This window comes from Teleopsis dalmanni, chromosome 2 (genome assembly GCF_002237135.1).
Source record: "Teleopsis dalmanni isolate 2A chromosome 2, ASM223713v2, whole genome shotgun sequence".
Lineage (NCBI taxonomy): Eukaryota > Metazoa > Arthropoda > Insecta > Diptera > Diopsidae > Teleopsis > Teleopsis dalmanni.
In genome coordinates this window covers 229140189-229154256 of record NC_051847.1, presented here as the reverse complement: position 1 = coordinate 229154256, position 14068 = coordinate 229140189, and the positions used below count along the sequence as shown (strand labels likewise).

General features: G+C 32.3%; 1 protein-coding gene across 2 annotated transcripts; it reads left to right on the top strand.

Moving 5' to 3' along the window:
* The first annotated feature begins 4507 nt into the window (after window positions 1–4507).
* LOC119678205 lies at window positions 4508–13600 on the top strand. Of its 2 annotated transcripts, XM_038089907.1 has the most exons (7): window positions 4508–5173; window positions 8533–8698; window positions 8900–9032; window positions 9312–9510; window positions 10882–11096; window positions 11287–11391; window positions 11479–13600. In XM_038089907.1, exons 1-7 carry the CDS (start codon window positions 4720–4722, stop codon window positions 12565–12567), a joined length of 2361 nt encoding a protein of 786 aa, XP_037945835.1. In that variant the 5' UTR covers window positions 4508–4719; the 3' UTR covers window positions 12568–13600. The 2 variants fall into 2 exon arrangements, with proteins under 2 accessions (XP_037945835.1, XP_037945834.1); XM_038089906.1 differs by having other exon boundaries at window positions 11287–13600.
* The last annotated feature ends 468 nt before the right edge of the window (window positions 13601–14068 follow it).

The window sequence follows — 14068 nt, the reverse complement described above, 5'->3', positions numbered from 1 at the left end:
CTTTACGCTTTTATATTTCCATTTTACTTGCCACGTAAACTTGTACATTTCAGTATCCTGTCGCTAATTTATAGTTCGAAGTGTAAATCTGCAATAAAAAGTGTTGCCAAAGTCGTTCATTTCACACGGTGCGCATATGAAGCGCCGCTGAAGCGGACTTTAAATGCTTTTAGTGAAAAAGTTTTTAAGTTTCACAACAAATATAAATTCACGAACTTTTTGCAATGAACAAATAGAATTAAAGCTAAACTTTTTTGCTTAAAGATTGAATTTCACTCCCAATAAAAAAGGATAAAATACGTTCAGTAATATTCGCTAAGCGAACCGGAAGCCGACATGTTTTTGTAAAATGGAGAATAAATACAAGGCCAGATTTAGGTTTTTTGTTTGCTTAAGTTAACAGAGCACAATGTTAGCAAATTTGTTGGTAATAGAATTTATAACCCACTCTCTCCACTCTGCTAGCTCCCACAATTCATGAGTCAGCAGTACGAGAATGAGGAAAAAATTCATTGTTAAAGTTTTTAAATGTTTAATAATTTAGTTAAATATTTTCCGCTGTGTTAGAAAACCTTTTGACTGAGGCCGGTACACATAAATATTCACACCATAAATTTCAAACGACGTGACAGTAAAGCACAACAACACAAGTAAGCCTTAAATAGCAGAATAACAGACTTAGAATGGAAGCGTTAGTCCCGTCCTTCACGATCAAACGGTAACCGCAGCAAAATGTCAGCAAGTAAAGCAAAAAATTACGTAGCGGCCAGTAGGAAAACCTCTTTAATAAGGATAATATTAAGATAACATTGTTTCTAAAAGGGCAAGTATGATAGAAAAAAAAATGTTAACATTTAGCGACGAAGTAAATAAAAATAATGTGAAATAAATAGAAAAACTTCCGACTTTTCTTATTTTGAACCTGCACGCTATATACGCTCTCTTTGGAACAAAATAGCTATTCTAACTGTGCAAAGCGGCAACAGTAATGGAAAAATCCCACAAATACTTTATGGCATACTTCTGGCTTTAAACCTTCATTAAAGTGTAGAAAATTACATTTGGTGTTAGGAATATGAAACCGAATTCGCATCGATGAAAAGCTAAAACGTTGCTTTGCTGTTGAATTGAAATATACAGGACCGTTGACAATACTTAATAATTAAAGGGACAAAAAAAAAAACCTAAAAATTGGCATTTGTATTCGAACAGGTGGGTGGCGTCGCCCATCTGACCACACATCAGAAAATATCAGAATGTTAAAAATAAAATGTAATTACAGACATATGACATTTACAACATTTCTTTTTCTATAATATTTTAGGCTCATAAGGACTTTAATAGACAAATTGAAGGGCATGTCATAAGCTGCTCCAGAAAAGATAGGTGATTAAGGATATAAATTGAAAATGGCAGAATACACTTAAATTTTTTAAGAAAATTTTTACTAAAAGTGAATTTAATATTTATAAGAACATTAATATTAAGAGTTTTGCAATTTAGCAAAAATACATAGAAAAGTCACCAGAGGAGAGGCTACATGCATAAATCTGCTGGAAAATCCCATAAATAAAACGTTCTACTAACAAGATTAATTGACTTAACAACCCAGGACTGCAAATGTTAAGGAACTGATTGAATGTCTGCCGACAGATGGGTGACTTCTACGGAGCAAGGAACAGTATATTTAACACAAAAGAAATACATTTGCTTAAGTGAAAGTTCGCGAAGACAGCAACAGACTAAGAAAGGATAAATGTATAAAAATGTAGAATACAAGCAAGGCAAATACAATACATTTAGGCCTAATCCTTTCGCTTTTGCAATTGACAGTTCACAGAGCGCCTGACCTACATAAAACGTTTGCAGAAGTGTAAATGAATAGGCGTGGCTTAAGGGAAAATAACAATAGAATAGAAATCTCAGGAGCTGTGCTTGTGCAGGAGATTTCCCTTTTGTTCATAAATTTGAATGCTTAGATGAAAATAAAATATTTAAAGTTCAGGAAAAATATGTGGTAATTTATATGGTATGTATATATACGCTATTGATGTAAATATGCAAAAATTAAAATTTCAAATTGCAAAAAAAATTCATTTTATTTATGAACTTTAGTTTCCTGTTTAAAAATCAATTTTGTAAAGATAATTTTTCATTTACAATATTTAAAGTTCCCGTTCTAACCGATTTTAAATGAATATTATTTCTCTTTGCGAGTGACTTTATATTAGTACCACTAAGATGGTTTTGTATTTTAATGTTGAGATGTTTTTGGATGAAACTCACTTCGTTAGTTTATCATAAAAAAATATTCTTAAAAATATTATAAAAATATTCTTAAAACTTATAATCTAAGCACTTCACTAAAACTTGATGCAGAAACTTATGCAGAAATTGTAGTGAAGAGATTTTAAGTGCATTGTCTAAGTGCAATACTCCGCAATCTCACTTTATTGAAATTGTATAGCTGCAAATAAAAGTATTAAAAATGATAATTGTGAACGTGCTTATTTATTATTTGAGAGCAGATAGGAAATATTTTTAATTATTTTAATTACAAGAACAATAAACATAAATAAAACATGGTTCTGGAGACGAACTACTGTGTTTATTAACCAAATAAATATTTTTGAAAATCACTAATCACTAAAAGCCGAAGGACGTACATTGCTAATGATTTTTGTTATAAGCCATTGTTCATATAATATATTAGAACATTGCATTGAATATTCTATTCTAATTAATATTTCATATATGATGAAGTAGTTGAAAACTGAATTAGCGAATATTTGATATGCCAAAGAAAACTTAGAATGACAGTAACATAAATACTGTATCCACTAAAAATCACACGATCATCAAAAGTAACAAAATATGTTAACACCAACTGTGTTTACATGTTACCAAAATAAGTATTTGGTGGAGTTCATTATATAGGTATGTGTATTTGCCAATTAAGTGATTGATTTAAGAAGGACTACTATGTCAACAATATAATAAACGTTGCTCTTTAACTTGAGAAAACAAAATTTCCTTCTACCATTCAGCTACTTCACCCTTCGACTCTCTACAAATCAAATAAAATCAATTATTATAAAATTAATGTGATTTATAAGAACTGAAATGTACTCTTATGATAATGAAATGTGTTGACAACATTATGCGGTCCATTAAATTTATTTATACGTGTAAACTCTATATAATTAAACTTCACTGCCATCATAAATCTTTATGATCTTCAGAATATACATAAAGTAAAGATCAAGTTTAAAAATTTAATGTTTCTTTAATATTTTAAACTTAAAGTGTGCAGTCAATGTTGAAAATCATAAATGCTAAATTAAGTAGATTAACAGATACATCTTAAAAAATTTCAACAAGCAATGCTTTAACAGATGTTATTTGATGTTGAGTGTTGAGACAATGCAGCACTTCCAAAGAAGTATCATGAATGTGCTTCAGATTTGTCCAAAGAAGGCAACCTATGTTACTGAGGGCAATGGATTGCATGCTATATATTAGTTTTTATTACAATAATTTATTTCCAACCTTAAAGTCAGCAATCATTTGAGAGTTGATCGGGAATATCACAAGAAATCACTTTGACGATATCTTTAATTGTGTCAATCATTATCGATTTACGACTTCTTAAATGCGGAACTTTAAAATGATTTTGATGTTAACTAAGCAGATAACTCAGTTGTTTATGATTCATGGCCTAATGCAAACTTCTCGTTATTTATTTTTATTATCTCCAACTGCGGCTCCTCTGTGCCGGCTAAATGTTGATTTCACTGTAGTCTTCTTAGGATATCAAAATTAATATATGAAGAACAATAAAAACAATTGCCGTTAAATAATGAATTCAATAAGAAATAAAGAAATTAGATATCTATACTTTATAAAATAAATTAAATTAATTTCTTTCTGTTAATATTAAATTTTTAATTAATACTATTGCATAAAGCATAGAGCCTATATTACACATTAACTGCTGCCTCATAAGATTTGAATTGTAAATATTCAGCAAATTTCAATTTAATTTCCATTTTAAACTTATTTTACTTTTAATATAAATTATTGAAAGGAATTACTATGGATCTTTATATGATTTCGTTTTTTAATAACCAAGCACTTGAAATGCATTTGATTGCATTTTCATATAATAAATTGCACAAAGTCATAAGGATTCTGAGAAAGTGACATGTGAACTAACTAAATTTTTGAAAAAAGTGTGTTTTCAGATGGTAAGAAAACGAATTTAGCAAATTTCATTAAATAGAAATAAATGCAGGATATAAAGTTATTGAAAATTTCGGGTTGTTATCGAGAATATAACATTATTTTAATTAAACAATGTTTTCTGTCTATATTGAACTAAAAAAAATTCTATTTGAGCTATTTAAATTGATGCGATTATATTAAACTTTCAAATACCTTTTTAGGTTTGTATCTTTTTAATATATTTCATTGTATCTAAAATTTTATTTTTAATTTTCAGAATTCCATGTGACACTGCTAACTCCTTGCATCAATGGAAATTTTTCTTACTTTAGTTTGACTGCATATAAAAATTTTCCACGAGAGCAATAAAAATCAACCAACCAAATCTGTCTAATCCAGCCATACGCAGAGAAGCAAGATGTCTTCCATGACTCCATCATCCAGAAATTGATTAAACGTCAACGAAATAAATTAAAGACAAAAATTTACCGCGAAATGAGCACAATAACTGCAGATGGTCAGTCGCCGCTAGGAGCGGGGGCGGCAGCAGAAATTTTATTACTTGATGGCGCTAATCAATCATATTCGCCATTTTTATTCTCCTCCGAGGTGGTCGGTGTCAATGCCTCAATAACAGCGCTAGACATCGAAAATTTGCAACAATTTTTGCGACAAAATAAAAGATTCCATCAGAACATCAGTCAAATGCTGAATATGTCGACAGATAATCTTACAAATTTGCTGACCACCGCACAACATCCACAGCCACAACGTGATCCACTACCGCTGCTGATGACTCTGACAATTTTCTATGCGTTTATCTTTGTGGCAGGTGTGCTCGGAAACTTAATAACATGCATTGTCATCTCACGAAATCGCTTCATGCACACGGCGACCAATTTTTATCTTTTCAATTTGGCTGTGTCCGATATGATTTTGCTGTTGTCAGGTGAGTTTATGCTCAATAGATTGACACATCGGTTATAAATTGTTGAGGGAATTTATATGAGAAATGTCAATGTAAGTATGTATATGATTGGGTGTCATATATGATTGTGAAGAGCTTAAGTTAAAGGGTATTAATGAAATAACCCACATAAAGGCACAAAATAATTGCAATGTTGTTAACTTTAGTTACTGCGGTTCATAAGACTTAAAAATGATTTATTTTTTACTTTAACTATATCTAGATTAACTTCATTACACTACTAATGCAGACACTTAAAACGTATATTTGCGGTCGTTAATCTGAGCAAATGTAACCCCACCAACATAAGCGCTTTTCTTATGAGATCATTTTCACTTTTTATTGGTATTTATCAGCCATTGAATTCACTTCGTTTATTTTTCATTTTTTTTCACTTTTTTCACTATTTCATTTTATGCACTACAAAATTACACAAAATTACATTAAATATATGCAAAAATTACACAAAGCATTACACAGAATCCTTTACATTCGTCTGTAATCAGTAAACATTATGCAAACCCTTACCGCTTTTATAAAAATAATTCATTTTTTATAGCCCAACGTATGAATTCATGCATAAATGAATACCTTCCAGCGAACACACACACACACATATACACACGCATACACACATACACTCATATGCTCGCTTGGCTCGAAACATTTTGTTCACCACGGCGTATGAGCAACACTAATTTATTTTATTGCTCAGCCACATTTTTGCAAAGTGTGCAATTATTTTTTATGAAATTATGTAGAATAATTTTAACTATTTCTTCTATAGATTTTTGTAGATATTTGCAGATTTTGTTATGAGCGCTTCACTATTAGAAAAATCATATCAAATCACATACAATATTTACGCTCGTATTATTTTACGATTTTTATTATTTAAATATGAAAATTCGGAAGAGCGAAAAAAATATGTTTTTTAGGTTTTTAAACTAACAAATTACTTTTTATTAACTAAATTGTCTGAAATTTTAGTTAAGAAATAAATACAATAGAGCAAATTGCTTAAAACCTTTAAGAATTTAAACTGTTGAAACAACTTTTGCTACTTTAACGTGTTTTTTATTTATTAAAAATTTATAAAATATTCTTAACATGATGGATAAAGGATTTCTTACTTCTACAACAAAAATGTTTTTAACAGATTTTGCTTCATTCTGTAAACGTTCTTCTGTAAATTCCTTTCTCAAATCTAAATTGGAATTCGTGTTGTAAATGAAATTCCGTTTGATTGTGTGCCCACAATGAAAAAGGGAAAGATATTTTCTTGTATTCAACTCTGTGAAGCAGTTACCATGCTCAAGATTGCATTCAATTGCAAACAATATGGTAAACGGTGGCCAACCACGCGCCAGAAGTTTAAATGCAAATCTTTACCTTAACTTCCAAATCCTGAAAAGTTATTCTGAAAATGTAAAAAAGTTTAAACTGTGATTAATCGTTACAGTGCTAAAAGTATTGTAAATTATTCTATCAAATATACAAATTTAAATTTATTCTTTGAATGCTTATAATACTAATAAGATACCAAATATTGAAAGCTAACTCTCATAGAAAACACTTAAATTCACCTTTTTGAAATTTGTGATCTCATGCAATTTTTTAGGTAGCTTCATAATTTCAATAGTTGAGAACTTCTGTGATTTTCAGCAGATCTTTAGTATGATTTTTTGTCATTAAAATAATTCTAAGAAGATCGAAATAAGTGATAGTCAGGTGGTGCGAGATTCAGGCAATACAGTAGATGCGTCAAAACTTCCCAAGTTAAGCCAAATTGTTTCAAATCATCAGAGATGTATAAGCCCTGACTTTGTCATGGTGGAACACGTCTTTTTCCTTGGCTCCGACACTGTTTCGTCATTTGGGCTATGATGATTAGAGAACCGATTTACCCGCTGCACCTCTGGATCAACTTGTAAAAGGGAATTTGCTTCCAATCCCACCAAACACTCAATATAATATATGTTAATCTTATTTACCATTAATACAGGGTTAAAAATCGATTGCGAAATATCACCCGATTTTGGCCACAAACGGTTGCGTTCAACATTATTGTATTATATGATATATATTTAATATATAATTCAATTGGTTAATCAAATTTCTTTGCGCTAAACCTATGTGGTGCCTAATCATCGAATATATGTATTTGCGTAGTCTGCTCTTTTGCAATAATTCCAAACTGTCATGTGGTTAATGTTCAGTGCTTCAACTATCTCCTGATAGCTTGCGTGTCTGTCTTGCACCACCATTTGTAAAATATCCTCGGCTTTTTTAGTGATTGATCTGACAGAACGAGGTACATTTTTGTCCTCATAGTTTCTGAAACAAAGTCGAGCAAATTGCTTCTTTGTTCGGGATTTACTTACAGCGTCCTTACCATAAACCATGCAATTTGTTCGGCATATTTTCATTGCAGTTTCACCTTTTTTATAATAATGAGGCATAATATAGCATATTTCTTCTGATGTTTCATTTAATTTTTAAAGGAGCTACGAATTACACAACTACAACGGCATCTTTCAAACTTGTTTCAAACCGTCTAATTCGCATACACTCTTCATATAGTTCAAATATATGTATTAAAATATACAACATTTGAGGTATAGAAAAGTAAGAAACCAAAAAAGAACAAATAGCGCCAGTAGAAGAAATTATTAAAGAAACCAAAAAATATTTGGAGAATTTCACAAAACCGCTTATAGAAACTGTTATACGATAATCATCAAATAATGTTGAAAAATAAAAAATTGAAAAAATAATATTGATTGAAAGACATCGAAAGAGATAATCTTAGTTTAAAAGCACTAGTGAAGATATATATATTAGTTTCCGTAATTCGTAACTAATATATATATATCTTTACTAGTTCTCTTAAACTATGATTATCTCTTTCGATAACAAGAAGAAATTAATAAGAAACTGTATAAATTTCATTTCCCAATAAAATTTTATTCGTCAAGTCATGTTTAGGTCGACTTCTAGATATTGCAATTCTTTTTCTATTCTAAGCATATGTTATTTATTTACTCACTTTAGATGTATTTGAATCACTCGTATCTGCGCCTTTAACTCTGTTTTTTAACAGTATTTTGCTCACAAATATATTTACTATTTCCGCACCTCAACGATTTTTCAGCAAACCAAATCACTGTTCTACTCAGTCATAACGAAAAATACAGCAAAATCGCTCACTGGGGAATGATTTATGCCTTAAATATACAAAAAATAGTTCAATATCTTCAAAATATTAGTTTAAAAAACGCTGCACGTACAGTGAATGCCAAACTTACTACAGATCCTTTTACATGTCTGATATTTTGTAGGTATGCCACAGGATTTATATAACTTATGGTTTCCGTATTCTTATCCTTTCACTGATGTCCTTTGTGTTATGGAAAGTGTGCTATCGGAGACAGCAGCCAATGCCACAGTGCTGACGATAACGGCATTTACAGTGGAGCGTTACATCGCCATATGTCATCCGTTTCGGTAAGTCGAACAAAATATTGCACTTTCATAAAACTTGGCTGTTTTTATATTCTTGAAGCAAAATAAAAAGTTTTAAGCGCTCATAATTCAGTTTAAAAAAAAAAAATTCAAAATCATGCAAAATAATTTACACTAAGTAGATTCCTTGAAAAAAATGTTCAAGAAAATGTTTTGTATTTATTCTGTATCATATTTTTACAGACAACACACCATGTCGAAATTATCGAGAGCAATAAAATTCATTTTTGCCATTTGGGTGACAGCGCTCCTACTCGCTCTTCCACAGGCGATGCAGTTTTCCGTTGTGGCACAGGATGGTGGCACTTCATGCACGGTGAGTTGAAACTTGGCTGTATTAATTGACACATATTCTTTATCCGATTAAAATAATTCTGTTTTCATAATTTATCATAATTATTATTTAACAAAATTTCTGCTCTACTGACATAAGAAATGAATTTAGTTTAAAATAAGACAAGTCATTTATGGAAAATTATTGTCATGTGCTGTTTCTAATCATCCAATTGGTGTACATTGGAATCATGACTTGACGTTTCGTTTTGACTTTTTGTCAATTTTCTTATTTGTTTTCCGTTTTCCGTTTTCTTTGCAGATGAAAAATGATTTCTTCGCACATGTGTTTGCCGTCTCTGGATTCATCTTCTTCGGTGGACCCATGACTGCGATTTGTGTTTTGTATGTGCTCATTGGTATGAAGCTGAAGCGTAGTCGTTTGCTTCAAGCGGTGCCAAGACGTTGCTATGATGTAAATCGCGGTATTAGCGCACAGAGTCGAGTCATTCGCATGCTTGGTAAGTAACGGAAACAAAGTTTTGTTGTATATCTGAATTTCAAATACGATATGTACTTTGAACAAGCTATATTTTGAATAAGATTTAATTATTATTTATTCTTGATAAGTTTATACAAACTTGAGCGAATTAATAAGTTTTAATAATAAAAAAACTAAAAAAACTAAAAATAATAAAAAAGAAAATCTATATTACATATCTTTGCATATATTTTATTTACTAATTAATATTTTTGCCTACGTTAGACACTATAACGTTTAAATAATTTTGGAAAGAGATAACACTGATTACAGTTAGTTCTGATAACATAAGAGGAAGCATACCATTTTTTTAATACTTCAATACAACGTTTCCCATCACTTATAAGCCACTGTGCCACTTCTCTACTTAATCGAAAACATTTAAATCATTGATGCATATTTCTAACTACAAAATTTTAGAAAAATAATAAATAATACCGATTTATTTCTACATTTTACAATATGCCACTACTATACACTTCAATTAGTTCGGAATTGTTGTCACTTATACGCACTGTGAACTAATTGAATATGTTGAAAAACTAAAAAGATATATAAATGTACCAAAAGCGTCGAAAGTTTTTGATAATTTCAAGGGATCACTTTCACTTGCTTTCAACCGTTTTGCACTTATTATTAAGCTGAGAACTTAACTTAGAAATTCACGAAACGAGAATGTGTTACTGGAACAATTTAAATGTGTCCAAATCACTTTTGTCTGCCATTTGGAAAAGCTCAGAACAAAAACGGCTGATAAATTTCAAGTGCACATTAAATCCAACACTTTCAGGCATTTTACTGCTTATCAAAACGGCAGCAGCAGAACTTAAGTTTAATCGCGTTTAAGTAATGCTCAAACTATGTTAGGCAAACAATCAGACCCACAACTAACAAAGACCCACAAACCCAGACAATCTGTGTGTTTCACTCTATTTGAAAACAAAAACAAAAACGAAAAACCAGAACCTAAGTGTGTTCGTAGTTAAATTGGGCGCTACTAAAATGATTCTGTCAACAATAAAGAGTTTCTCTACAAATTGATTTAAATTTCATTTCAAATTTTACATTTGTTTTTCTTTCGTTTTCTTATATTTCTGGTCAAATAAAAATACAGGAGGAGTTATCCTTGAGTCGGCCTATAAAGTCGTTTTAATTTGACGTCGCTTTAAACGAATATAATTTACTTTGGAAAAACTTTAAGATTTCTGGGATGATAGTATTTAAATATTATTAATATCAACTGGAATGTTTGAAATAAACCCTCACTTGTATTTTATTTGTTTTTTCATAAATTATGTCCAATGTGACTTTATTTCCCTATTCAATTTTTTCTTGTGTCTTTTTTTTGCAGTTGCTGTTGCTGTTACGTTCTTTCTTTGCTGGGCTCCATTCCATGCCCAGCGTCTTATGGCTGTTTATGGTTCAACTGCTGGCATTGAGTCCAAAATATTTAATGATATATTTCACATACTGGATTATACATCGGGCGTGCTGTACTTCCTCTCAACGTGTATAAATCCGCTGCTCTACAATATTATGAGTCACAAATTTCGTGAGGCCTTCAAGGTAAGATGTCAACGCATTTGAATCTTATAATATATTTCCTCTCAACTAACTATGCTAACTGTTGTCACCTTCTTCACCTTCACACATCCTCAAACCCTAACATTTTACTTTGCCTAATTTCTGACATATTTTTTATACCACTTCCTATGTTTGTTTGTTGTTGTTTCTGTTGTTCTCTTCTCTGTTTTAGGTGACATTGGCTCGTCACTTTGGACTTGCGAACAGGTACCAAACGCAGAATCACAACTACAGCGCTCTGTTGCGCCAGAACGGTTCCATGCGGCTGCACACAACGGTGAATAATAATGCCTTAGAGCATTTTAATTCTTACCGAGTAGTGCAATTGCAATGTCGTGACCCGAATCATCATCTTTCTCTGCAGGACAGCATCCGTACAACAACAACAACCACAACGATCAACAGTGCTAACAGCGGTAGCGGCAACGCTATGGGTGGAAACAATAGCTGCAGATCATCGCATCGTAATCGCTGCATATCAATTGGATCACAATCAACACTGCTGACATCACTTGGCAAGAATGACGTCTACAATAGCAACGGCAATCACCGTAGCAGCGTCGGCAATGACTCATTACAGCATCGCATATTGCAAACACAAATCTCGCAACTCTCATCGGTGGGTGACGCGAATTCACTACTTGAATCAGAGGTTGGCAGTCACTACCACAATCATGCACATCCCAGTAACTCGTATCGATTAAGAGAACTTAAGCGTTCAAGTGTCAACATGACTGGCCGCAGTTTGCATTCACGACCTGTAGAAGATCGAATGTCGATTAACTCTCAAAATTGGGAGGAGAGTAACATTGAGTTAGAACCACACTGCTTAGAAGAGACTGAAATGTACAATCGACCTGTTGCGCCAGTTGCACCACATATAATGGCAGCAACTCTAGTTGCCACGCAACCAGTGCAACCAATGAACACAATAGCTGAGTTAAGCGCTCAAACACAACCTTCCCGTTCGCGTCTCAAACTTTCTCGTATCATAAGCCGGCGCGATCAAGACGCTTATCTTACTCAAACTAGTCCGCGCGTAGAGTTGATGCGTGCACATTTGCCCGGTATGAGCAACGCGCCTCTACCGCTGGCTAGAACATCAAGCAACCGCAAGCAACCAGCACAGGTCCGTGATTTCCGAAAGACTGTCAAAGCCAGAGCGCAACCCCATAAAAGTGGTAAAACGCTCGACAGTCTAACGGAAAAGTTTCGTTGGCGCGCTCGAAAAAAGTTCACCATACCGCGCTCAACAACGGAAGCCAACAATCGCATTCGGCAGGAGTCTTCTTCGTCAACATCATCAGCCGGCACGCCAACACCAACGACAGCGCTGATGCGTGTAGTTTACCCCGCGGCGGCAGTAACAGCTGCAACCGAAACACCCACGAACTCAGAGTTGACGATACGCAACAGTGGCTTGGGATATAGCGCTATGCCGAAGGCATTATGATGTTAATAGCACACACGACACACGAAAGGGCAAGGAAAGAGAAATAGAAACATTCCAAATGTATGAAATTTAAAATTTGATAGTAGAATATGAGACCTACTTAAGCTAATGAAGCAGAATTTTGTTTGGCGTAGAAAAATAAACAGCAATAACTCAACGAAAAGAAAATAAAATTGTGCACAATGTAAATTTATAGGCTAAAAAGCGTACATCGAGCACAAGAACAACAACAATTGATTTTGTTTTAAAAAGGGCGCCGATATATTTATTTGCGTATTACTGCTAACAATAAAAATACTATAAAATTTTATTCAAATATTTACTTTAATGCAATATGTTTTTTATATGCTCAATATGTGCTATCAACCGTCAAATGTCGTTCGCTCGACAATAACATAAAAAATTGCGTACAAGTGTACGTATGTATCTTATATGTACAACAATGTGAAAAAAGTGTAACAAATAAATAATATGAAACAAGCAAGCAAAAAGCAAGAAAAGGACTAAGAATTTAGCCATATGCATGAACATGTTGAGTGTGAAATAAATGAGTTACACGCATTGCTACAACACCAATTATCAAATAAAATAACTTATACACACAGCCATCATCAGCAACCACATTCGCATGTTAAAATTTTTCACTCGCAGACACACAAATGATGAAGCACGAAGAAATACACAAAGCTATTAAGAAAAAGAAATATGCAAGAACATACTTAGTTAAATAGTTAGAAAAAAATTTATACAAAAAAAACACTAATCATGTCAAACAACTTCATCAACATTGTCAAATGTCATTAAACACACAGCAATGACAGCAACAACAAAAACAAACTACGATAAAGCAGCGAACTCATCAACATCAATAGCAGCGCTGCAGCATCGCAAAAGAAAACATGTCCATCAATTTTCGTCTTACTCAAATTCGGCTGCTAGCCGAATAAGTGTGCCGCTGTACCCTGCAAGACGAGCAAGAAAACATATGACACTTCGTTAAGCTTAAGAACATATACAAAAACAAAAACAAAAAATAAGAAGCGAGAAATGATAAGAAGAAAATACGTTAAATATGAGTGGATGTATGAAAGACGGAATAACTAAAAAAACAACAATAGAATGAATATTATTGTAATCTAATAAAAGTACAACAAAACAGTAAGAGTTTTGATTTGTCAAAGAAGCACATAAAAAAAATAACAACTAATAAAATAGCAACAACAGCGGACAATGATTGATGTTCCGTTGCACTTTTTATTGCTAGAATTTAAGAGACATAAAATGGCGCATGGATAAATCTAGCGTTTTCCAATCGGAGAATAAAAAATAAATAAATGAAATTTATTAAAATAACAAAAATTATTGAAAGTGATAATTATTGTCAATATTAGTTAAACTGAATTACACGAATTAACATGATTTTTTCGCTGTTAATAACAGAAGATTTAGTAAATAGAAATAAACATTGTATATGATGTCCTTTAAGGACGCTTTTAACTAA